This window comes from Sphaerodactylus townsendi, linkage group LG01 (assembly GCF_021028975.2).
Source record: "Sphaerodactylus townsendi isolate TG3544 linkage group LG01, MPM_Stown_v2.3, whole genome shotgun sequence".
Taxonomy (NCBI): Eukaryota; Metazoa; Chordata; class Lepidosauria; order Squamata; family Sphaerodactylidae; genus Sphaerodactylus; species Sphaerodactylus townsendi.
In genome coordinates, this window is record NC_059425.1 from 21,259,792 (window position 1) to 21,286,371 (window position 26,580).

At 48.2% G+C, this 26,580-nt stretch overlaps 1 protein-coding gene and 1 non-coding gene across 4 annotated transcripts; both read right to left on the reverse strand.

The window, feature by feature from the left end:
- TTC24 (tetratricopeptide repeat domain 24) lies at nucleotides 1–25,394 on the reverse strand. 3 transcript variants are annotated; one of them, XM_048504002.1, is made up of 13 exons: nucleotides 23,967–25,394; nucleotides 22,984–23,151; nucleotides 21,099–21,894; nucleotides 18,147–18,362; nucleotides 13,214–13,342; nucleotides 10,538–10,659; nucleotides 7,571–7,690; nucleotides 6,513–6,604; nucleotides 6,061–6,209; nucleotides 4,708–4,864; nucleotides 3,431–3,504; nucleotides 2,488–2,536; nucleotides 1–1,060 (listed from the first exon to the last, which is right to left on the reverse strand). In XM_048504002.1, the coding sequence occupies exons 3-13, from the start codon at nucleotides 21,859–21,861 to the stop codon at nucleotides 973–975; spliced, it is 1,959 nt and encodes a 652-aa protein (XP_048359959.1). In that variant the 5' UTR covers nucleotides 21,862–21,894; nucleotides 22,984–23,151; nucleotides 23,967–25,394; the 3' UTR covers nucleotides 1–972. The 3 variants fall into 3 exon arrangements, with proteins under 3 accessions (XP_048359959.1, XP_048359875.1, XP_048359795.1); XM_048503918.1 differs by having other exon boundaries at nucleotides 23,807–25,394; XM_048503838.1 differs by having other exon boundaries at nucleotides 22,885–25,394.
- Nucleotides 24,957–25,147, reverse strand: LOC125425451. Its single transcript, XR_007243366.1, has one exon. It is a non-coding gene; the product is annotated as a U2 spliceosomal RNA (small nuclear RNA).
- Nucleotides 25,395–26,580: the final 1,186 nt, after the last annotated feature.

Below are 26,580 nucleotides of genomic sequence, written 5' to 3' on the forward strand. Positions count from 1 at the left end.
AGGAAGGGAAAGGAGCTTGTAAGCCATCTTGAGTCTTCTTACAGGAGGGAAAGGTGGGATATAAATCCAAAACTACTCCTCTTCTTCTTTAAAACATTTGAGGCTGTGTAATTTATGCAGGAAAGAACAACTGAGGAAATGACTGAGCTTTATAAAATTATGTATGATATGGTGGAGAAGATGGATAGAGAGACATTTTTGCCCCATCTCTTAGAACATTGCTAGTAGCACTTTGGGTCACCTGATACAATCAATTGGCAGTAGATTCAGGTTAGGCAATAGGTAATACTTCCCCTGGCAATGCATAAAACACTTTTCAAGCTCATTGCATGTGAGTACACTTATGGGTTTCATCTCAATATTTAGCTCAGATGACTTTAAAAGGGGATTAGACGAAGATGTGTAGCAACCCTAATAGCCCAGAAAAGCCCGAACTCATCAGAGCTTGGAAGCTAAGCAGGGTTGACCACGGTCAGTATTTGGATGAGAAACCACCAAGGAAGTCCAGGGTTGCTTTGCAGAGGAAGGCAATGGCAAACCACCTCCGTTCATCTCTTGCCTTGAAAGCCCCATGAGGTGGAAATTCATTCATGGGGTAGCCATGAACAAGCTACAGATTAACAACACATTTTACCTTTAGTCAAGGATACCGAAGACAGATCTATCTATGGCTGTGGCCGTTATGGCAAAATTGATCCTCCAAGATTCAGAGGTGGTGGACCTCTTAACATCACTTGCTGGGGAGCAAGTGGCAGAGGTGGACCTTCGTGTCCTGCTTGTGGGCTTCCCAGAAGCATTTGACTGGCCACAGTTGGAACTGAGCTGGAAGAGGAGGACCTTCTAGTCTGATCCACAAGGAAGTTCCTGAGAGTTAGCGGGACGGAGTCTGTGGATGGGGATGAAGACACGGACCTTCGTATGGAAGTCAGGATGACAACTTAAGCAGTCAACAGGCCCAGCACCCAGATGTTGTCACATCAGGGCACACAAAATAGACCTGAATGGGATCCTCTTCTTCCTGTGTTGGCAGGGCTCAGTAGTTTGGCTGGGGAAGTCCGCCCTGAAAAGGGAAGAAGGAAGGCCTCGTTGAAAAATGAATTTTGTTTTGTTAGAAACCCCAGACAATAGATAGAACCAGACAATAGATAGAACCAGACAATGGTCTCACTTTAAAATTATGCCATCAGAGTCCACCCGCAGCGGAACTACTGGGCTCCTAAAGTTCATTTCTGGGATGCTTCCTGTGAATTGGACTCTTTTGAGCAGGGGGTATCTGCTAAAGATGACACCCAGGGCAAGCATTGCCCAGTGTTGAGCTGTGTGCTCCCCCCCCCCCCCCCCACCCCACAACTCCACGTGAGATTCGGGGCGGGCATGCAGTTCCTCAGTTTGACCAGCTGTAGCTTTAACTGTAGTCTTCACCTCTAAAGCCTGCAGTTTAAAGTTAGACACAGCTAGTCTGAGCCCCGCCTTGAACTATGGGCTCTGCCCTGGCTAGGTCCAGCTTTATACTGCTGGCTCCACCTCTGAAGTCATGTGGACTTCAGAGGCGGAGCCATCAATTTAAAGCTGGGCCCAGCAAGCTGAACCTTTAGTTCAAGGCTGGCTTCTGCCTGGCTGAGCCCAGCGTTAAACTGCGGGCTTCAATGTGGAACCCGCAGTTTAAAGCTAGACCCTGCCAAGCTCAGCCTTGTACTGTGTGCCCCACCCCCACTCCATTTGCAGTTCGGGGGTGGAACACACAGTTGCACGCTGAATCTGGCCTCAGCCTTCAACTGTTCACCCTGCCCCCAAGCTCCACGTGGAGTTCAGAGATGGGGGCACAATTCGATGATGGGGGGCAGGGGTTTCTGGGCTGCCTGGCACCCCCTCTCAAGAAGCGCCCGGGGCATGAGCCTTGGATTAACCCACCCTAGATACACCTTTGTCTCTGAGTCAGGGCAGTCTGACTCTTCTACTGTAAATGAGCCTCAAATTCTGCTGCTTGGAGCTTCTACCTCACATTTCCTTATTGTGAGTACAGACTTTCACTAGACATGCTTTTATTTTGTAGTCCATCTGCTCCTACTTGGACTATGTCCTGGTTACCATTTCTATGTTTAACCACTTCTGTCTTTTACCATTTCTGTCTTTCACCATGCCCCAATGAAGACAACAACCCCTTATATAAAAAGTCAAAACATTCAATTGTAGTTACTCAATATTTACTATTGATATGGCTTCCAACCTCAAGGTGGAGCGTAGGGTAGGCCTGGAATTTCAACTTATCTCCAGGCTACAGAGGTTCTTTCCCCTGGAGGACCTGCCTGCTTCAGAGGACAGATTCTATGGTATGCCATAGAGTCTAGGGGAAATTGAAGTCCTAGAGTGACATCACATCCAAGCTGAGTTCCCTTATCTTCCCAAACTCCAGCCTTCTGTGGTACTGCCTCCAAATCCCTATGAATTTCCCAAGCTGGAGTGGGTACTTGTTGAAGACCAACCTACCTTTCTAAGGTTCTCATTCTCAACTGGCCAGTTTTGTATTCCTGGTGGCCTGTTGGAGGTGACAGAAAAAGAGCAAGGGTAAACAAGAGCTGGGAGGAAAGAGAAAACTATATGATCTTATTATGGAGAAAGATACTATTGTTCATATGGTTCAAAAACTAGTATCTGCATAGGGCTGTCAGTTGGCCAACTGTGGTGCCCCTACCTGCTCTTGGGCAATTGGGCAGTGGGAGAAAGGAGGGGAGATGATATCATGGATATGGTGATATAACTTCTGGACATGTCCACAAGACTCTAGCGTTTTCCCAATCTCTACTGTATTTACCATATAGATTGAGGGGATTCCTAGAGCATTACTGGCACAATTATGTAATTTCTGTTTACATTCTGTTCACCTGAATGTAATATCATGCTCTGCCCCACAAAAGCCCCCCGAGACTGCTGACACAGGGCTGGTAATCTTATTTTAGCAGCCATATTCAGACTTCTACAACTTGGTGGCCTGACAAACCAAATTTACCTCACATCAGTGCAAGTTGCACCCTGTTATTTCAGTGATATGATCAGTTGTGCCTCTCTTTCTGGGCAGAGGGGACAGGAACAGATCCAGGATAATGTTTCCATGGACACAAGAATTTCCACCCACAAATTGTGATTTCCTCACTTCTCCTTCCCATGGCAGCCCAAAATGCCTCCCAGAAACTATGTTTCTGAAGATGCTGCCTCAAGAACAAGACTTGGGGGGGGGGGGGGAGAGGGGGCTGCAATTTTCAAACACGAACTGAAGGAAGCAGGAAACTGTGCTGTATGAATGGAAATTTGGTCTGGATTCTTCTCCGGCTGAGTGAAGGCCATAGCTTCTCAGGCTGAGTACTGGCACCACTCTTTATTAAAAAACATTTCACTACACAACAGTAACTCCTATAGCCATTAGAGAACTTACTTCTTTGTGAAGGATGGAACTTTCCGTCCTGGAAGCATGTGTGGCAGAAGGAATCTGGATATAGGCAGGCATTGCTGGAAAAGAATAGCGCATATATCACTGATTCCAGAGAGCCCATATATCAACAGATGCACAATTAATGGGGTCTACATATTTTTTGTTCTTTTCTATCTTTCTGTGGATATTGAGAAAACAGACAACTGATGGATATGTTGGCCTTTTCTTCCCCTCAGACCTTTTCAACTTTCTTTATGCCTTACAAGTGTTTGCATCTGTATCTTTCAACAGCGTTAATTGGCATTTTGATAATTAATTTTAAAATTTTCATGGTTCAGTTGCGTATAGTTTGGGTTACCTATAATTCAGAACCCTCACCCTGATTTGAACTTGCAAACACATACAACAAAACCCCCCAAAAATTTACAGTTGCATGCCTGCTTTCATTTCCCCATCAGCTTGGTTCTCCAGTGTAGAAGCTCCAAAGGCATAGCAGTGTGGTGTAGTGGTTAGAATGTCAGACTAGGATTTGAGAGATCCAGATTTGAATCCCCACTCAGCCATATAAGCTTGCCCATGACCTTTGTACGGTCAATCTCTCTTAGCCTAGCCTGTCTCACAAGGATAAACTGGGGAAGGGGAAAAGCTACACTCCACAAAATAATAAATAAATCTGCTGTAATTGTAGCTTGCAATCTGAGTATTTTAACAAACCAAAGTTTGGTAGCCTAGTGCAAATTATGGTTCCTGAGTCTGGTTTGCTGACCAATCACAACTCGTGCTTTGTCATGTCAGATGTCTCGCAAGACATAAACCATGGTTGAAAATCCTGTTGTGATGTGTGAACTGAGCCAATAAATGTACTTATCGGAGGCAGACACAAATCACAATAAACAGTCTAGGTTACAATTTTTACATAATTGTAAACTTTCAGGCACATTTTGTTTTTAGAAGTTACGGACAACTGAAGTTTCCCAATCAGTGGCGCGGGGGAATGGTGCCCGGGACAAAATGGCACCTGGGCCCAGCCCCCCAGGCAAAGAGCAGCCGGCTAAAAGTGCAGCCTGGCTGGGTAAGGCTGGCCCAGCAGCGGCTTCTGCTGGACCTGGTGGGGCGAGGGGGGAAGGGGGAGGGGCGGGGGAGCAGGGGGCGTGACCTGGGTGACCTGAACGGCATGACCCAAATGGCATACGCCCAAAGCGTGGCACTCTGTTGCCCCGCGGTAGGTGCGCGACTGTTCCCAATACCTTTTGAAAATACCTGTTGCTCTCTGAGCTCACCTGTTAACCTGTGTCTGGTTACGGCCGTCGGAAGCCATCCTAGGCTGATCGCCTCCTTCAGTAGTGCTGCTGCTGGCCAGCATCGCGTGGCCATTTGGAATTCGGACAGTGGGAACTCTGTCTCTGTGGGCTGCCTGCTTAGAGGCCGCTCCCATCTCTAAAAGCAAAGAAAAGGTTAAGAAGCTGTGCTGTCCCCGAGGCCTGGAATACAGCAGTTTGCTTCACGGTTTCCATTCATGCACCAAGAACCAGTCTGACATTCAACCAGGGTTAGCATATTACAGTCTCCCTCAGCCTGGGGAAGTCTGATTTGCAAATCAGGGAATAGCTTTGTTGATGCAAACGGTACACATTAATCATTCCCTTCACTATCAAACTGTAAGAGACTCAAGTCAGGACTCCTATCGGGCCAGGCTAAAACCCTTTCAAACAGTCTCCTTGAACTAGTTGCTACAACTTGCATATAATAACTACAGACTGCTTCCTGATACGGAATCACATGACTGGGTTCCAGCTAGAGTTGCCCACTCCAGGTCTGGAAATAACACAGAAATTTGAGGGGAGGGCTGGGAGGGTGGGGCTTAGGGAGGAGAGCGAGCTCAGTAGGGTATAGCAATTTATTGGGAAAGAAGAAGAAGAGTTGGATTTATATCCCCCCTTTCTCTCCTGTAAGGAGACTCAAAAGGGTTTACAATCTCCTTTCCCTTCCTCCCCCCACAACAAACACTCTGTGAGGTAGGTGGGGCTGAGAGAGCTCCAAAGAACTGTGACTAGCCCAAGGTCACCCAGCTGGTGTGTGTGGGAGTGTACAGGCTAATCTGAATTCCCCAGATGATGATGATGATGATGATGATGATGATGATGATGATGATGATGATGATGATGATGATGATGATGATGATGATGATGATGATGATGAGAAGGAGGAGCAGGAGCAGGAGGAGGAGGAGTTTGGATTTATATCCCCCCTTTCTCTCCTGCAGGAGACTCAAAGGGGCTGACAATCTCCTTGCCCTTCCCCCCTCACAACAAACACCCTGTGAGGTGGGTGGGGCTGAGAGAGCTCCGAAGAACTGTGACTAGCCCAAGGTCACCCAGCTGGCGTGTGTGGGAGTGTACAGGCTAATTTGAATTCCCCAGATAAGCCTCCACAGCCCAGGCGGCAGAGCGGGGAATCAAACCTGGTTCCTCCAGATTAGACTACACCTGCTCTTAACCACTACGCCACTGCGAGGTTATATATATAAAATGATCTATGTGGTCTGGGGATCAGTTGTAATTTTGTGAAATCTCCAGCCTCAACCTGGAGGTTGGCAACTCAGGCCCAGAAACACAGTTAGCAACTCTATTTACCGGACACTCCGTAAACAGCCTGCTGTGTTTTCATCTGGTCATTTGGAGGGATCGCTGCTTCCCCCTGTGGTTGAGGCCTCTGGTTCAACAGGGCAGGCACAGGTTTCTCTTCCCCAGGCTGTGTCTGATGGCTCTGTGGGGCAAAGGATCTACAAACAGACAGAAAAGAGCATCAGGGTTTTGAGGTGCTGCATTCAGGCAATGCAGAATTGATTCTTCTTGCATATGACAGGGAAGCACACACTTCTGACTTACCTTTGACTGAAAAAGGCAATCATGAGGTGCACTGATAGATTCACCTCAGCCTAGGACTGTTTGTTCATTTTTAATTTCAAAAAATTTAAATTCTCCCCCGTTTTGTTTAAAGGACTCTGGGTGGATACACAAAAGGGGAAAGGACATCCCAGGGCACGTATGCTACGGCACCGGAGTTAGCACAACCCCCTACTTACGACTCGCTGATGTGGGCCAAATTCTCATTCTTGTGGTATAGCGGCATGGTGAACCGGACCTGGCTCGAGGCCTGGGATGTAGGGATGTGCTTCTGAAGAGAGAGGCAAAAAAGAGAAGAGAAATGGAAGGAACCCCAGGGACGATCCGAGCCAACTGCCTTGCTTTAAAAACAGTCTGCTATTGTGTGATAGCGAATGGAGCTTCACGCTGGGGATATGGAAAGTGAAACTTGGATTAAAATTACATAATTAACTCTTTTTTCCCTTTCCATTCTTTTAGATTCACGAACTTTGGGCTCTCAAAAGCTTATGCCCTGGAGATCTGGTCGGTGTCCAAGGGGCTACTTGGCTCAAATCTAGCTGTTCCACTGCAGACCAACAGGGCTGTCCTCTGAAATGAGCTTCATTATAGATCAGACACATGTTGTTGAAAATAAATCCTATTGTGAAATGAGATACTTTTCCCTGCTGGGAATGAGCGGACGAGGTAAAGAGTTTCCCACCATTCCTGCAAATGTTGCACATTATAATTCCAGGAAGATTTCAGCAAAGCCGTTAAGAGTGCCCTAAAATAGCTCTGCTCTGCTTGCCTGTCTTCTTTCCTTCTCATTCCATTACACCAGCATGTAGAGCAGGTACACTTTAAGAGCAGGTTAAGAGCAGGTGCATTCTAATCTGGAGAACTGGGTTTCATTCCCCGCTCTGCCATTTGAGCTGTGGAGGCTTATCTGGTGAACTAGACTAGCTTGTGCACTCCAACACACGTCAGCTGGGTGACCTTGGGCTAGTCACAGTTCTTTGGAGCTCTCTCAGCCCCACCTACCTCACAGGGTGTTTATTGTTTGGGGGGGAGGGAAGGGAAAGGGGTTTGTAAGCCCCTTTGAGTCTCCTTACAGGAGAGAAAGAGGGGTATAAATCCAATTTTTCTTCTTCTTCTGAAACATTAAGATTGTTCATGAACATTCTGTGACATCATAGTTGCTGAGCCAATGATCAAAAGAGGTTCATAAACTTATTTTTTAAAGATGGTGCTATAATGTACTGAATTAACAATGTACCATGGGAGCAGCTGGGGTGATCCCTCTACTGTGGGAGAAAGAACTGTTCACGGAAAGCTTGGATTGGAGGGCGTCAGTAAGTTTGTTCACGATTCTCTCCTGAGCTGTTTCTGAGACATCCTGCGGATTTAAGAAAAATATGTCCATGGCAGAGTTTGCTTGGGGAAACTGGGCTGTCAGCCAATCAACAGCTTAGGCAGCCCAATACAAGGGGGGGGGGAGGGGGTAGAGCGGCAGGCAGGGGCAGTGCATGGCACCACCTCCAAAGGGGGAGTCAGCAGCATGGGCACCAAAGGAGAGGGAGAAAACATCTCGCCCTGGATAGCCCATTCTTTCAAATGACTTACACCATGCTTTTCGCATGTGTAAGTTACATGCAGTTTTTTCAAGGCAAGAGACTAATAGAGATGGTTTGCCACTGCCTTCTTTTGCAAAGCAGCCCTAGTATTCCTTGGTGGTCTCTCATCCAAGTGTTAGCCAGGACCAACCTTGCTCAGCTTTTGAAGCTTGATGACATCAGTCTAGCCCAGGCCGTCCACGTCAGCAGAGGCGTAGCTGGGCCAGACTGTGCCCGGTGCGCACTCTGGCTTTTTCGCCCCTCCCCTGCGGCGGCGCCCCACTCCCACGTACTTTAGAAAACCGAGCAGGCTGGAGAACAGGCCTTCCTGTTCTGGTGGGAACTACATTTCCCAGGGTCTCCTGGGAAATGTAGTTCCCACCAGAACAGGAAGGCCTGTTCTCCAGCCTGCTCGGTTTCCTAAAGTAAGTGTGGGGGGGGCGCCGCGGGAGGGGGGGACTATGGGGGGGGAATCATGCCGGCGCCCCCGCGGCACCCCCCCTGTGGTGCCCCCCCACACACTTACTTTAGGAAACTGAGCAGGCTGCAGAACAGGCCTTCCTGTTCTGGTGGGAACTACATTTCCCAGGAGACCCGGGGGGGGGGAAGGGGCCGGGGGATTTTGCGCCCTCCACGTGATCCAACTCCGTGCGCCCAGTGCATCGCACCCACCCCACCCCCTGGGAGCTTTGCTGCTGCACGTCAGGGCTTTTAATGAAGCCTGACTTATAAATGACACAACTACAGTGTGAAAAGAGAGTCTCTTAAGTCTTCTTAAGACGACAAACAAATTCATAAGAACATAAGAACATAAGAACAAGCCAGCTGGATCAGACCAAAGTCCATCTAGTCCAGCTCTCTGCTACTCGCAGTGGCCCACCAGGTGCCTTTGGGAGCTCACATGTAGGATGTGAACGCAATGGCCTTCTGCGGCTGTTGCTCCCGATCACCTGGTCTGTTAAGGCATTTGCAATCTCAGATCAAAGAGGATCAAGATTGGTAGCCATAAATCAACTTCTCCATAAATCTGTCCAAGCCCCTTTTAAAGCTATTCAGGTTAGTGGCCATCACCACCTCCTGTGGCAGCATATTCCAAACACCAATCACACGTTGCGTGAAGAAGTGTTTCCTTTTATTAGTCCTAATTCTTCCCCCCAGCATTTTCAATGAATGTCCCCTGGTTCTAGTATTGTGAGAAAGAGAGAAAAATGTCTCTCTGTCAACATTTTCTACCCCATGCATAATTCTGTAGACTTCAATCATATCCCCCCTCAGCCGCCTCCTCTCCAAACTAAAGAGTCCCAAACGCTGCAGCCTCTCCTCATAGGGAAGGTGCTCCAGTCCCTCAATCATCCTTGTTGCCCTTCTCTGCACTTTTTCTATCTCCTCAATATCCTTTTTGAGATGCGGCGACCAGAACTGGACACAGTACTCCAAGTGCGGTCGCACCACTGCTTTATATAAGGGCATGACAATCTTTGCAGTTTTATTATCAATTCCTTTTCTAATTCTTATAGTCCAGTGTCATAAAGATGCCGACAAAGCATTGGAACAGGTGGTTTTCTGTTCCTCAATTGCAGCTAGATGTGGAGGTACAAACAAAATGTCCAAGGGAGTGTTGTCAATTCTGATATCAATCCAAGACATGATTAGCACAAACCAGGGTTGGCAAACCTACTCAAACGGATGGCTTCGGATTCTGTTCATTTGGACACCACATCAAACCACAGTGAAACTTCCCTACTTCGCCACAGGAGGTGGTGATGGCCACTAACTTGGGTAGCTTTCAAAGGGGCTTGGACAGATTTATGGAGGAGAAGTTGATCTATGGCTACCAATCTTGATCCTCCTTGATCTGAGGTTGCAAATGTCTTAGCAGACCAGGTGCTCGGGAGCAGCAGCAGCAGCAGCAGCAGGCCATTGCTTTCACATCCTGCACGTGAGCTTCCAAAGGCACCTGGTGGGCCACTGTGAGTAGCAGAGTGCTGGACTAGATGGACTCTGGTCTGATCCAGCAGGCTCTTTCTTGTGTTCTTATGATATTATCTGTAGTGAGCCCAAAACCTCAGCTGCTCTAGGGGCACTTTCACACATGCACAATAATGCACTTTCAATCCACTTTCAGTGCACTTTGCAGCTGGATTTTGCTGTGCGAAATAGTAAAATCCATTTGCATACAATTGTGAAAGCCGATTGAAAGTGCATTATTCTGCATGTGCGAAAGTAAGTGAAGCTAGGTGAGCATTTTTCAGTAGAATTCCCACAGAATTAAAGTGGAGGCACATATTAGACATTTCTTGCAGCCATATATCTCCCATAGTATATCACATCAACTCTGCCAAGTAACACAACCTTTTGCTTCTGAGGTAATACAATATGTAGCCTGCTGTTTGATCCACAGGTAATAAATACCCGTCCACTTGGTGCAATCCTGCAACAATTCATGCAGACCCAGCGACTCCCGACACCTAGATTTTGGACTCTCCAAGTCCTACTATATGCCTGGTTTTCACTCCAGCTAATGTTAGCTGGACTTATTTTAATCCAAGATCCAATCAGCAACAGGTTAGGTTATACTGAAAAAATTATTAGCTGATACTTAACATAGAGTCACACATGACAAATTTTACCTGGCATTTAGAGAGAAGAGTCAGAGCCTCTTTGTAATGCAAAATGGACTTCTCGGGATTTCCCAGGTGGAAGCGTGATGCCCCAAGTCCTTCGCAAGCCTGCCACTGCCCTTGAAGATCCTCTGCAGACAGACAGGAAGAGACATGTTGGGGAAAGGGACGCAATATAGAACAGTGGGAAGAGCCCTGCTGAATCAGCCCAAGGGGCCATCTGGACCAGAATCATGTTTCCAGTGCAGACTGGCAAGCCTTGGGAAGCAGAGCAATTTGATATATCCTTTTAAAAAATTGAATGGCAGTGGGGGAATGCACTTTTGTCTAAACCTACCAAAAGCGAACAGGCTGGAATGGAAACAAAAGAAAATATTGTGGTGGGTTTTCTGGGCTGTGTGGCTGTGGTCTGGTAGATACACCTCTGAAGATGCCAGCCACAGATGTAGGCGAAATGTTAGGAACAAAATCTACCAGACCACGGCCACACAGCCCGGAAAACCCACCACAATCAGTTGAATCTGGCCATGAAAGCCTTCGATAATACAAAAGAAAATGTAATTGTTGCTACCAGTTGATCCACTATTGCTTGATTTTTGCTTATAATCAGTCCAGTCCCTCCCCTCCCTTGCATGCCACCCCTCTCCCACCCCCCTCCCTCTGCTAGGGTGGGTGGGCCATGTCCAGATGCCGGGGCCCCTCCCGACTCCCTTCCCTTGCATGCCACCCCTCCCTCCCATCCCGCTCCCTCTGCTAGGGTGGGTGGCCCATGTCCAGATGCCGGGCCCCCTCCCCATCCCTCCCATCCCTTTCTTAGCTTAAGGGACTTCAACGGACACTATTTGCCTGACAAAGGTTGATTCTGCACAGAATAATAACGGGTTGCAGCCATTATTTTTTAATCCGGGTCCATTTTTTCCATCACATGGGTACATGTTTACTGTGAAGGAATTGGGTTGAGGTCAGGGGAAATAATCCGTTTTCTTTCTAACCCCTTTGCACGAACCCACTACTTTTTAATTTTTTTTTTACAGTGCATTCATAGCTGCGCGGGTGGAAACATTTGAATCAGAGGAGCCATCCCGTTTTTCCTGCATTCTGACTGGCTGTTGAAGGAGAATTCCTGAGGGCAAGACAAGGCTCGGGAGGGAACAGCAATAGACTGCCAGCAAGGACGTGGCTCACAGAAGGGACAGCTAAGAGTCAATGCAGTTTAGGAGCTAGTTTCTGGGTTTTACAAAGTGGCTTTTGTAAAAAAGATAAAAATAAAATCTTTGTATTTTTGGAGACTTTCATCGCCAGAATCAACTGGCTGTTGAGGGTTTTCTGGGCTGTTGGTCATGGTCTGGTACTTTTTGCTTCTAATGATTCACCCACATAGATGCCAGCAGTCACATGGGACACGTGCCGGGGGGGGCACCTGGCCTTTCCTGTGGTGTGGCGACGCTGCCTGCACCCGGCGACTCCCCCCGTGTTGACATGCGAGGCGGAGCTCAGCCGCGCAGCCTGGAAGCCTCTCCTCTCCTTCACTGGGGGGATCGCATGGCCAGGAGCCCCCCCCCTCCGTTTGAGCCATCCCCTGGAGCCTGGCCCCCCAGAGCCTCCACTGCTGGCTGCCGAGGTAAGTGGGGCACGGGGGGAGGCGGGGGGGGGGGCGTTGGTCAGGCCGCAGCTGCCATTTAGGCCTCATACGCCCCTGGATGCCAGCCATAGATGTGGGTAAAACATTAGGAGCAAAAACTACCAGACCATGGCCACACAGCCTGGAAAACCCTCAACAGCAAATAAAACCTTCCTTTATTAGTCAGTCTTTATAAATCATAATATGGAACTTAGATAAGATCTTAGATAAGGAATAGATTAGAATAGAAAGTAGGGAGCCCAGCCTCCAGGTGGGATCTGGGGATCCCCTGGACTAACAGCTTATCTTCAAAGTACAGGGATCAGTTCCCCCGAAGAAAATGGATGCTTCGGAGGGTGGACTCTTAAGGCAGTGCATTCCACTGAGGTCCCTAATGTCACCAGGCTCCATTCCCAAATCTTCAGGAACTTTCCAACCTGGATGAATGTTAATAAAACATTAGTAACTAATCCCAAAAAGATTTTGACTGACAGATATGGGTTGCAGAGTAGATTGTAGAAGAAGAGGAGGAGTTTGGATTTATATCCCCCCTTTCTCTCCTGCAGGAGACTCAAAGGGGCTTACAAGCTCCTTGCCCTTCCCCCCCCCCCACAACAAACACCCTGTGAGGTATGTGAGGCTGAGAGAGTTCCAAGAAGCTGTGACTAGCCCAAGGTCACCCAGCTGGCGTATGTGGGAGTGCACAGGCTAATCGGAATTCCCCAGATAAGCCTCCACAGCTCAGGCGGCAGAGCTGGGAATCAAACCTGGTTCCTCCAGATTAGATATATGAGCTCTTAACCTCCTATGCCACTGCTGCTCCTTTCTTAGGACGTTGGGTGTTGGGTGTGGAAGCAGAGGTGTAGCAAGGGGGGAAAGCGCCCGGAGTACCAGCACGTCCTCTTCCCCCGCCACGCCCCAGAACACCCCCGGAACGTCCTCGCTACACCCCAACAGGGGCATGCGCCCAGTGTGTCGCACCCACCCCACCCCCCCGGAGCTACACCTCTGTGTGGAAGGCTTTCCCTTTCCCTTGGTATCTATTTCCACACCTCTTTACTCACCTGAGTCCTTGAAGGCCTGTAGGGCATGAAGGTAATGTTCTCCAGCTGCTTCATGGTCACCCAGCTGGCTAAACGCGTAGGCCAAGTTACCAAAACACTGCCCTTGGGCTCTTCTGTTCCCCAGGGTACCTGCACAACACGACACACAATCCGTAAGTCCCAGAAACTGCCCCCGCTAGGATTGCTCCATGATTTCAGGGCCCTGCTCCAGTTTCCAGCAACAGCTGAAATCAAGCAGACAAAGGTTCTCCCATTGCTTGATCATGACGCCAACTTAGTGCAGTGATTAGAGTGTCAAACTAGGGCAGTGATGGCGAACCTTTTTGAGACCGAGCACCCAAATTGCAACCCAAACCCCACTTATTTATCACAAAGTGCCAACCCGGTAATTTAATCTGAATACTGAGGTTTCAGTTTAGAAAAAAAAACTGGTTGGCTCCCTCTTCCTCTGCCCCACCCGCTTGAGCAGGGGCCAGCCTGATCTAGCCTCCAACAAGTCCTGCACACACTGCTCTGTGCCTCTCTAGCATCAATGCCTCCTCTGTGCCCCCCTCCTCGGGCAGCAGCCACCCGGAGCACAGGCACCAGGCCCGCCAGCCGAGTCCTCCCTGCTCACTGCGGTGTGCGCACGTTGTGCTCAGTGGTCCAGGCCAGCCTAGATGTGTGTGTATGTGGGGGGTGTGATTTTCCACCCCCCACATGACGAACTCTGTGTGTGCGTGCCCACAGAGAGGGCTCCGAGTGCCACCTCTGGCACCCGTGCCATAGGTTCGCCATCACTGAACTAGGGTCTGTGAGACCCAGGTCCCAATCCCACTTGGCCATGAGCATTGACTTTCTGTCAAACACTGTGGCTGTGGGGAAAAAATTAGTTTCTGTTGCAGAAAAAAACTGGGGTATAAATATCAAAGAAAATAAACTTTACCTCATGAATATCTGATTGTCCAGATCTTGTTGAAGATACCAGAATTATAAAGGTATCCCAAGATACAGACTTTTTGTTAAAATTTTCCTGACGATGATGATAATAGTTATGATTTAGCCTTATAGGTTTGGCCTAAATGGCTTAAGAGAACTCAAAGTCCACGACAAAGGGAACAGTAATTTCTTAGTGACTGAAGAGACTCTCCTCTATAGCCCTTAAGTACACATTTATTGATTTATCTTATTTTAGAAAATTTATGCTCTGCCTTTCTGCCCTTGTAAGGGCTACCCAAATGGCTAACAAATTATAACATACATAACAAAATCACATCTTAAAGCCAACAAAAAATATAATTGGAACAATTAAATACACACAAAAACATACAAAGAACAATTAAAGCATTGGTGAGGAAGATGGGGTTTCTGAGGGAAAATCAAATGAAATGAAATTAAGTTAGTATTCTCTGCACCTAGAACAATAGTCTAGGGCAGCGGTTCTCAACCTGTGGGTCCCAAACCCTTTGGGGGTCAAACGACCCTTCGACAGGGGTCACCTAATACCATCAGAAAACACATATTTCCGATGGTGTTAGGGACCGAGACACAAGTAATTTTGTGATTGGGGGTCACCACAACATGAGGAACTGTATTAAAGGGTCGCGGCATTAGGAAGGTGGAGAACCACTGATCTAGGGGAATTTGCCTGGCCCTGGGAACCCCAAGGCTGTGGTTGTCACCTTGCTACATCAAATCATGTATAACTAGCCGCTTGCCTGACCCCTTGTTACAAGCAAGAACTGGGGAACCAGGAAGAAAACTTTGTTGAAAACTAGCAGTCTTCACTTTAGCAGAAGATGGCAACAGAAGGAGACAGATTGGGGGAGGGGGAGAGAGAGGGCTAATACTACTGTTACTACAACTAATATTTATAGTTTGCTCTGGTCAAGTGGGCATCAGGGTTTGGGGCCAAGGTTGTCAACTTCACACTGGGACACACCAGGGGATTTGGGAGTGGAGCCTGGAGAGGAACCTCAGCAAGTGAAATGCCAGGTGCCACCCTCAGAAGTAGCCAATCCCCCCCAAGGGAACTGATCTCTGTAGATCAATTGTAATTCCAAGAGATCTCCAGGCCCCACCTGGAGGCTGGCCACCCTATTTGGGGCAGGTGGCTCTCCCCTCTGGAAAGGAGCAGGGGAAAAAATGTTCATGTGTGGAAAAAGCACAATTTGAATGCTGGAAGAGTAAGGAACAGACAGAGTCTGCTGGTGTTGGCGGAAGCCTTTGGGTGCACCCACAAGATCTCTTTCTTTAGGGCAGTGATGGCGAACCTATGGCACGGGTGCCAGAGGTGGCACTCGGAGCCCTCTCTGTGGGCACCCACACACAGAGTTCGTCATGTGGGGGGTGGAAAATCACACCCACACCCATACACACATCTAGGCTGGCTTGGGCCACTGAGCACGACATGCGCGCAGCGCGGTGAGCAGGGATGACTCGGCTGGCGGCCTTGGTGCCTGTGCTCCGGGTGGCTGCTGCCCGAGGGGGTGGGGGGTGGTCACAGAGGAGGCAGAGATGCTAGAGAGGCACAGAGTGGTGCGTGTGGGACTTGCTGGAGACTAGAGCAGGCTGGCCCCTGCTCAAACTGGTGGGGCGGAGGAAGAGGGAGCCAACCGGTTTTTTTTTTAACTAAAACCTCAGCATTCAGGTTAAATTGCTGAGTTGGCACTTTGCGATAAATAAGTGGGTTTGGGTTGCAATTTGGGCACTCAGTCTCAAAAAGGTTCGCCATCACTGCTCTAGGGATTTGCCTCCCTATGAGACGGTCTCATGCCTCCACCTGTTTATGTATGTGTGTGTACACATACGTACACATACGTATACTAACCCAGGTAAGCACCAGCCCTGGAACTTCCCAACACTTGGGAAACTGTGCAGGGGGAAGCACCTGATGCCATGTTAGGATTAATGTAAAGCCTGAGAGTTCAAATCATGCCACATTGTACCGGCAGTCCTTATAAACACCCCTACAAGGTAAGTCAGCATTTATTTTTTTAAATTGTCTCTCTTGCAGTCACAGACACTGGCCTTTTGCGCCTGTTTGATCTCTTTGGGTCAAGTGTACATTACTTTAGGTTCAGATTTATGAATGTCCATATTTCCCCTCTTCAAAACTTGCCACGCTACAGATAACAGAAGCCCTGCAGTTTCTAAGAGTAGGCAAAATGTGATCCCCCCCGCTCTCCATCCACAAAGAAAGCGAAGCAGAGCAGTATGCGTTTTGCTTCATTCGGTTTTTCCACACCTCCCTGCCTTCCCCTCCCCATGCAGGATCAGTTTCGCAGGCATTTCCAGGGGATTGATGGGGCTCATTTTTTTTTACACTTTTGATCCATTCCGGAAGAGACAGATAGAAGAACTGGCCTTATTTTTTTAAAAAATCAGAAACAGGCAACAAACAACCACCTAACCAAGAAACAGGCGACAGGCGAAATGGCAGATAGGTTCGAGAGTAGTGGCAGGGCACCTCCTTGCGTGCAAACAGGGAAACACAGAGAGAGTCCACTATAAAGCACAGAGCCACACCAAGAACTGCAAGTACATAAAGGGCCAACGTTCTCAAGGCAGCTTATGTCAAACACAATCAAATACAGCAGATTGAAACCAAACTGTACAATCGAAATAGAAACCCCACAGCTATAGAATTCCAGCACAGAAAACCAAAAGATCAGCAATGGGTTGGAGTCTATACTTGTATTCATAGGCGAAGCTACAAGGGGACAGGGGTGGGGCGCCTCGCACTGGGCGCCCGCCTGGGGGGGATGGAAAATCACCCCCAACCAGAGGTGGGATCCAGCAGGTTCTCACAGATTCCCGAGAGTAGGTTACTAATTATTTGTGTGTGCCGAGAGGGGGTTACTAATGGGTGATTTTGCCATGTGATTTTTGCCTTAGTTACGCCCTCCTCTCAGCAGTAGTGCGCAGAACTTGAAGCAGTCTAGCAGGAGGTGCACCGGCGTGCGTGGCAGCCTGCGCCTGCGTGCATTCGTTTCCCGCCCAAGGACTGGCGCAGTGGCTACGTCCTTGCCACAGCCCCGCCCAGGAATGGCCCGCCCCCGGAATGCCCGGCCACACCCCCATCCTGCCCCGCCCAGCCCCATTGGCGCTACGCCACCGTTTGAATCCCACCACCATGGGAACCTGTTACTAAAATTTCTGGATCCCACCACTGCCCCCAACCCCTCCCCCTCCCCCCACAACCCCATGGGGCCCATGGGTAGAGCGTGGAAAATGCAGAGTCCGCCCCGGGCATAGTTTGGCCCAGCTACGTCTCTGCTTGTATTCCATTCGTGCCTATGTGTTTTTTTGGCATGAGGCTGCTATGGAAAGAAGAGGAAGGAAAAGACGTGGTTTCAGTGGTGCAACTAGAGAGGGGAGCAAGGGGGCTGGAGCCTCAAGTTCCATTTGGATAGGTGACATGGTGGGGGGAGCAGCAGGCTACCCCCTCTGTGTGGAGTTTGGGGGTAGGCTGGTTCAGTTGAATGCTGAAGCAGCCAGTGTTGATCTGGGCTCGCCCCATCCCAAACTCCACATGGAAATCAGGAGCCAGGCAGACCTGTCCAGAGCTGGGCTCAGCTTGACTGGATCCAGCTTTAAACTACAGGCTTCAATCATGCAGTTTAAAGCTTGACCCAGCCATGCTAAATAAGCCCAGTGTTGAAGTGAATAGTTGGGATCACCATCTGCATATTCATTGGCCAACTGTAGTAACATGGCAAGCATCTAATTAAGTGGTCTGTAAATACACAAAAATGTGATGCTACCATCAGTCTTCCCAATGCCACAAGATATTAAAAAGCAGATTCTTGTTTTATGGTAGAGCTCCCCCCACCTCACCCTTTTAAATCTTGACTTGCAGATTCCCTTGGAGCTTTTCTAATTCCAAAAAAATAAAGAGGGCAACATTGAACAAGGGTCCCTGGACGGGTTGGTGTTCTTCCCAGCAACCTACTGTGTAGTGAAGCGGCCCTGCGGTGGAACCCCACGGCCGTGCTGAAATTCTCGAGGGTGTTGTGCACAGCTCCGAGGTTCTGAAGGACGATCGCTTCCTTATACTGGTTGTCTGTGTCACTTTGGCAGAGCGGAAGAGCCTTCTCAAAGCTCTCAGCCGCTAAGGAGAAGATTTTGAGCTGAGAGTAGGTGAGCCCAATATCATTGTAGAGTTTTCCTGCAAAATCCAAAACAGAGAGAGGAGGGGGAAGATTGAGAATATTCACTCAGGGGTATCTGAATCTGCTTACATTTTAAAGTGGTGGCCTGGAATTTGTGTTAATCAAGCGTCAAGAGTTGAAGCCATAGGTTAGGTCCACTGGAATGTTTCCCCAGTGGACAGATTCCCACTGACAGCTGAGAGTGACTTTTTTATTTCCCCATTTGTTGCTGAGGAGGAGGAGGAGGAGGAAGGAAGGGGAGGAGTTTGGATTTAAATCTCCCCTTTCTCTCCTGTAAGGAGACTCAAAGGGGATTACAATCTCCTTTCCCGTCCACCCCCCCCCCCCCACAAATACCCTGTGAGGTAGGTGGGGCTGAGAGAGCCCCAAAGAACTGTGACTAGCCCAAGGTCGCCCAGCTGGCATGTGTTGGAGTGCACAAGCTAATCTGGTTCCCCAGATAAGCCTCCACAGCTCAAGTTGCAGAGCAGGGAATCAAACCCAGTTCTCCAGAGTAGACTGCACCTTCTCTTGACCACTACACCGCACTGATGCCCAGTGTGCCCCCCCCCCCCCAATCAAATGCAGCTCCTGGGGTTGAAGCAGAAAGAGTAGGGTTGCCAGCTCTGGGTTCAGAAAGAACTACAATTTTAAATGTGGATCCTGGGGAGGACAGACTTTGGGGAGGGAGAGATCTCAGTGCAGTTTAATGCCACTGATGCCACCTTCCAAAGCAGCCATTTTCTCCAGGGAACCTAGTCTGTGTTGTCTGGAGTTATGTTGGAATCCCAGGAGATCACCAGGCACCACCTAGAGCTGTGGTGGCGAACCTTTGGCACTCCAGATGTTATGGACTACAATTCCCATCAGCCCCTTCCAGCATGGCCAATTGGCCATGCTGGAAGGGGCTGATAAATTATGAATCCATCTGAGTGTCAGAATCAAGTGCCACCATTCGACGAGACTAACAACCCTAAGAAAGGGGTAGGAGAAAAGTCATGCTACACAGGTGGAAATAATTCTGCCAGGTTAAATTTATAATCTCCATCTTTTCCTTGTCAAAAATTAACCCGTTTGAAATCAGGCTGCAAGGTTTCAATGCAACCAGCCATTTGGTGAATAACACGCTATCTCCAGATAAATTTGCAAAACCTATTCATTAGAAGCGCGTACAGGCATATTGTCTAACTTCTGAAGAGTCACTTGGAACATATTTTGTTTGTATTCCCAAAACTTATGGAATATAGACCCAATTTTTTTTCTTAAGGCTCCAATTTTGCCAGGCCCTTGCCCTCCTAACTCCAAACTGAATTATCTCCTGAATAATCAGGATCCTGTGTTATTGAAAATGATGGCCAATTTCTGGGATTCCCTTTCTGTATATATTATGTTCATACTACACTCTCGACATACACACACAAGCCTTTATTGGCATGCAAAACAGGACAATATTTTAACACTCTTGACATTCCTTCCAGTTATTTTATCGTGTCTATTTTTATTCGGTGTATCTCCTTTTGATGCCTAATAAAGGTTACTGTACCGTACAACAGAAATAATTCCTAACTATCAAAAAGGTACCCCTGAGAAACCATGCAGCAGAATTTAACTGGTTGGGGTGGGTTTTCCGGGCTGTGTGGCCGTGGTCCGGTAGATCTTGTTCCTAACGTTTCACCTGCATCCAGTGGCGTACCTGCCTAGGGACAGGGGGTACCCTATGTCCCCGGGCGCCCCCATTTGGTCACATGGGGGGGCGCCACCATTTCAGGGTTGTTTGTGTTTTTTTATTTTTTTAGTGTTTTTTACGTTTTGGCCAGCAGGGGCACATTTTTAAGGCTAGCGGCACCAAAGTTTCAGGGTATCACCCAGAGACTGTCCTGATGATACCACCCAAGTTTGGTGATGTTTGGTTCAGGGAAAACAAAGTTATGGACCCCCAAAGGGGGTGCCCCATCCCCATTGTTTTCAATGGGAGCTAACATGAGATGAGGGCTACCCATTTGAGGGACCATAACTTTGGTCCCCCTGAACCTAACTTCACCAAACTTGGGTGGCATCATAATAATAGTTACCAGATGATACCCTGAAATTTTGGTGTTACTAGCTTTAAAAATACACCCCTTACAGGCACCCCAAGAAAGTTGCCCAAGATTCTTTGTTTTGCAGTGACTTTGCTCCATTGTAGCCAATGGGGAATTTCTGAGTGTGCAAAAAATCATTGTTTGGTCATGGTGGGGGAGGGTGGCCGCCCATACGCCGGGCCCAGGGGAGGGGGCGCCAAACTCAGGTTTTGTCCCCGGGAGCCAGTTTGCCTAGGCACGCCCCTGCCTGCATCTGTGGCTGGCATCTTCAGAGGTGTATCACAGAGGGAAGTCTGTTACACACTGTGTCCATTGAGAATATGGGCATGTGCTATGTGGGCATCAAGGGGACACAGTGTGTAACAGACTTCCCTCTGTGATACACCTCTGAAGATGCCAGCCACAGATGCAGGCAAAACGTTAGCAACAAGATCCGCCAGACCACAGCCACACAGCCCGGAAAACCCACCACAACCAGTTGAATCCAGCCGTGAAAGCCTTCAACAAAGCAGATTTTAAATTTAAATTTTTGTTTTAATACCAGTACTAATATTTTTAAAAACTACAGACGGTGTCATGCGCCCAGCTGCTGGGTGAGCCCTGCATTGTCCAACACCCTGTCACAATTGATAGCAGACCTTTGTGTTTCTGTTCATCTGCTCCAACACATACCCAGCAGGGCTTTGTTTGAGATTTGGTCACACCACAAGCGACACTCGTTCAACACCTTGACGATCTCGCTGGCCCCGTGCTGTTGGCTCCGCAACAGGTATTTGCTGGCTTCGTTGAGAGCCGTCGCCGCCTCTTCCAAGCTGCCGACTTCCGCATAGGCCCGGCCAGCTTCCTGGAAACACTGAGCGGCTCGCGAAGGGTCTTCCATGCCCAGATAGCACATGCCCATCTTCATGTACGTGCCAGCCTCGCTTCCGGCCTGGATGGAGTGATAGTGTCCCTGGGCTTTGCGGAAATACTCCAAAGCTTTGGGGAAATCCTGCAGCCCTTCGTGGGCGGCGCCCATGTTGAAAAAAAGGTCCCCTTGGTGCTCTGCCACTTCGTCTTCCTTGGGCTGGGATTTGAGGAGGAATTCCAAGCCCTTTTCAGGCCTGCCGCACTCGACATAGGCTGCCCCCAAATTGAAAGCGCAAATCTTCTGGGCCCGCTTACTTGAAGTTTCTAAGGAAAGGGCAAACGCCTGGTTAAAACTTTGCAAGGCCTCGTCCTCTTTGCCAAGGAGCAGGGCCTGGTGTCCAGCTCTGGTGAGGCCTTCAATCTCAACATCTCTCTTTGAGGACTCTGCATGTTCTCTCTCCAGTTCTGCGGATGACTCTGGTTTTCCTTTCAATTTCTTCTTTTTCTTCCCAGATAGCTGAATTTGCAAACTTTGTTCTTGTTGGGTGATCTCTGGTTCTAGTGTGGATGAATTTTCTGAAGCCATCAGTTACTGAGGGGATGGGAGTCCATTGGCCTCCTAGGAAAAGAGGAGCACAGAATGATAGATCGTCCTATTAAACGAGGTGCCAGGTCTCCCCTGGTCAGTGGGTGGGTGGGTGGGTGGGGGATTGGAGTGGGGTTGCCAGATCCTTATTGGGAAACTCCCTAGAGATTTGGGAATGGAGCTTGGGGAGGACCAGAACCTCGGGGTTCAATGCCATAGAGTCCATCCTCTAAAGCAGGGGTGTCCAACTCTGGCACTTCAAATTTCATGGACTACAATTCCTATCAGCCCCTGGCCTATCAGCCCCTGGAGCAGCAGTGGCGTAGGAGGTTAACAGCTCGTGTATCTAATCTGGAGGAACCGGGTTTGATTCCCCGCTCTGCCGCCTGAGCTGTGGAGGCTTATCTGGAGAATTCAGATGAGCCTGTGTACTCCCACACATGCCAGCTGGGTGACCTTGGGCTAGTCACAGCTTCTCGGAGCTCTCTCAGCCCCACCTACCTCACAGGGTGTTTGTTGTGAGGGGGAAAGGGCAAGGAGATTGTGAGCCCCTTTGAGTCTCCTGCACGAGAGAAAGGGGGGATATGAATCCAAACTCCTCCTCCTCCTCCTCTTCTTCTTCTTCTTCAAGTGTCAGAGTTGGACACCCCTGCTCTAAAGCATCCATTCTCTCCAGAGGGACTGATCTCTGAAGTCCAGAGATAAGTTGTAATGGCGGGGGATCCTAGGTCACCCCTGGAGGTTGGCATTCTTATATTCAGTGGAATCCACTAAATATTTCTGACAGCGCCTGCTATACAAATCTCCTCACAGGCATACAATCTAAAAGGGATATGAGACAGAAAGTCTGCTATAGTATGAGACAGAAAGGGATATGAGACAGAAAGTCTGCTACAGTAGGAAGTTGAATGTCTTCCTTTTGGTGGCTTTTGAAACGCAGGAGGTTTTCTATATTTAAAAAGGCACTAAGTAATTCATATAAAAGCACACCCCAAGTAAGAACAACCACAATTTACTACTCACCAAGAAGACATCCAGCAATATTAAGATCTCTGAAGATCTCAGATGGGAACTGAAGAATTACCGAACATTTTCACCTATTGCTTTAAATATTAACATTACCTAGGAAAGGCCTGCTGTTTCCTGTTAAAGTTTACATGGGCTTCTTTTACGACGACAGTTTTCATGCTGGGTTTCTTCACAAAATTGATCTACGACTTCTTCTAGAATTCCTTCAATAAACAGGTGCTGTTATCTCAAGTCTGCATCCCTCTGTGGTTCCGTGGATCTCTATTGTAAGAGCAACCAAGAAATAACTACATGTAGCCGTCTTACGAGAGCAAACACCTGCTTTCCTTTCTGTGATGGCTTGTGAGGATTCAGTTACTTTTCAGAGACAGGTAGACATGTGGCATGTCTCCATGGCAACTGGCTCTAACAACTGAAGGCCCACCTGTACCTGGTTACATCCCAGGCCGCCATCCAGGTCTGGGATTGTATAGCATCACTTCTTGTGTTGCTCTTAAAGGCATGGGTCCAGGCTTGTGATTGGCTACATGTACTGTCACTTATACCAGTGTGAGTTCTATAGGGCTAGAATAGGAACAGAATTTGAAAGACACGTTAAACTGATTTCCCTAGCAACGGTACAGAGTGTATTTTTTTTCTTAAAGCTACAGGTGCTTTTTCTGTTTTGTGGGGTGGGGCTAACCCTAAGTGTAATTTTTTAAAAAGTTTTCATGTTTTTCTGCAGGCCTGACATGTTTAACAGGATTCTGGAAGATCTTTCTTATTTGTGTATGGCTCCTGTCATGGGATTCATTCACAGATCTGGCCACACTAAGGATTAGATACTGATTTTAAACATCCCAATGAAGCCCCTCCATAATGCAGTGGTGCGTGGCAACACTGGAGTTCCTTGATGGTCTCCCATTCAAATACTTACAGAGGTTGACCCTGCTTAGTTGCTGAGATCTGATGAGATCAGGTAAGTTTGGGCCATCTGGATCAGAGTTAGATCAATGCAAAAAGTATTTCCCCCTTCCTTTTATGGCAGGGTTTAAATTCCCTATTCAATTTGCCTCTTCACCAACAGCAGTGCATACCCTCATTCTGGGGGAATCCTTCACTCATATGACTGAATCACATGAAAATCCCTTTTCAGCAAAGTATGGTCACACATCCTCCGGAGGGGCAAAACATGGTGGGGGGGAGGAGGCAGTACAAAGCAAGGATTATTCCACCTTCACTGGGAGCCCGACCGCTGGAACGCATATTTGAGGTCCACAGGTAAATAGTCCACATTGGAATGGCACACACTGAAGGGACATCAGCAACTAGTTCACAATCGGAGACAGCTTATGTTCCAGGTTTGTACGTTCATAGTCCATGGTCTGCTGGTGACTCCCCTCCACTGGTTGGGAAGGTGAGCCGGAGTCTTGTACTGGCGGTGGCCGGAGATACGTTCCACGTAGATGTCTCTTGACCATCGAACGGTGTCACACACCATCAGCCAGTGCATCAGCTTGGCGTATTTCTTCCCAATGCCACAAGGTCTCAGCACGGGTTCATTCTTGGGGTCCCATCCGCAGAGGACCCCAACCAGTAGGGCATGGAGTGAGGAGTCGTAGTCCTTGGCCTTGAGTGCCTCTGTCAGTGGAGCGTACTTACGATGTTTCCTCTCTCCGGCCTCCTGCATGGCAGCCCTCCAGTTCTCCAATGGGATGGTGATGTCCACTTGGGTGATCTTCTTCCCTTCCTCGTCTCAGATGACAATGTCTGGCTGTAGCTGACTCCTGGTGCCCTTGTAGGCGGGGATGGCTTTGTCCCTTTGCAATGCAAATGGTTCTTTCTCCAACCCTGGACATTCCACAGGTATATATAGTCCACTTGCCTTACTACCATCAGATCCTCTGAAGATGCCAGCCACAGATGCAGGTGCTGAAACATTAGCAGAAAACGCTACTGGAACACAGCCATACAACCCAGGAAACCCACAACACTCTAAAAGAAGCATAGCCTACAGTGCCAAGCAAGCAAAAGAAAGAGAAAGTTTTCCAATCTGTTTTTGAACCAGCATTATTCTCCCCTGGGTGGGGAGGTGCACCGTTCCTGGAGGTACTGCAATACCAGGCCGATGCGTGGAGTGGATGGAGCAAGCCCCTATTCCATCTCCCAGTCCCAAAAATCCATTTAATATATAGTCCTCAAATAGAGGACGTATCAGATATTAAACTGATAAGAACAGATACTACACTTGATCTTAGCCAAAAGGCCGAGAAGCGATAAAACTCTGCCCGCCGAAAGGGCCTCCTGCTATCATAGGAGGCACTTTGGGGGCTCAGGGAGCAACGCCAGACCCGGAGGGGCCCAACACCACAGCCAGCCCAGCCGGGGACACAAGACCACCCGTCCCCTTCCCCAAAGACGGCTCTTGCTGCCTTGCAGGTCTTCAGTTCCCTGAAATAAGATTTGATGCCGTAACTGGGAGATTCTCTCCCTGTTGTCACTTTCATTGCTTTTGACTGCCGGGGCTCGACAGGCATTGGCTGCTGATCTGCATATCTCTGCCTCCTTTCCCATCATGCCCTGCAGTTCTGGTAACCCTTTACAGTCAGGGCTGACGCCCAGAAGTTTCCCTTTCCTGCATTCTCGTGCCTTGTCTTCCAGCTCCTAGATCCATTCCTCCAAGAAGCCGAACGTTTCAGACAGAAGGAAATATTGGGTGAAAGTGGCAGGAGGGAAAGAGCCTCATGCATTAGCCCGTGCATACCTTTCATTCATTAATGAGAACCATCATTTGATTCAACACACATCCTGCCTCCTCCTACTCAAGACTCGCATTTTGTTTCCCTTCCCTTTATTTCCTTGTTGCTTTCTCTTGCACTACCGCCTCCCACAACCCAAATCTTATGCTCCTCAACTAATTTATAGGAGTGGAGCAGTCATAGATTCCCCAACAAAGAATCTAGTTCACTTTTTAACATTGTTTCCAGCAGACTGCCAGGGAAAGGACAGCCCATAATGAAGCCCTCCAGGGTATCTCGATTCCTCCCCCACTCATATCCCTTCCCCCACTTCCAGAGGCAACCATGGGAAATTAGCTTACAGTCAACGCATCATAAAACATCATAAAACAAAGCACCATTCATATGTTAAGAAGGGTTGATACCTTCCATTGTCACTTTGAAAGTAAACATTCTTCCTTACCTGTGAGGCATTCTGGCTCACAATGACTTGAATAACACAACAATTCAAATACTATTGACAGATATGCTGGTGCTTTGAAATGCACTTGTCTCTGCCAGGGGCTTTAATGGGGGACATGATCCTGTCCTTACTCAAAGTTGCTCATCGATTATATCCTTAAAATTACTTTTCTTACTCTAGCTTGACCTTTATCAGTTCTTCAAGGATGCTTCTACATAACTAGAACAGTTAAATAATGGCCACACAGAAAAACTCATAAGCCTCTGTCTTATTCTTTTGCTAGTAGATGGTTACAGAAACATGATCTATTAGGTTATAACTACATTAACACAAAACTATAACTGTAACTGAATTCAAACGAAGTGAGTATTGTACTATCTAATACTTCTAAGTAGATACAAATTAATCCAGAGGACTTTAGTAAGAACTTTACATTTCTAAAATCAAAACCTTTAAACTGTGACACATGCCTGTTTGACTAAGATGCTTATCAAGGATTTCTTAAGACCC

Bases quoted from the DNA above. Each gene is read 5' to 3' on its own strand.
- TTC24 (XM_048504002.1), bottom strand. From the start codon at position 21,861: ATGGCTTCAGAAAATTCATCCACACTAGAACCAGAGATCACCCAACAA. The intron at 7,691-10,537 runs GTAAAATTTGTC...TTAAATCCGCAG, and splicing joins CTCTTCTCTCTAAATGCCAG to GATGTCTCAGAAACAGCTCA. The intron at 1,061-2,487 runs GTAGGTTGGTCT...TTCCCTTTTCAG, and splicing joins AGAATGAGAACCTTAGAAAG to GGCGGACTTCCCCAGCCAAA.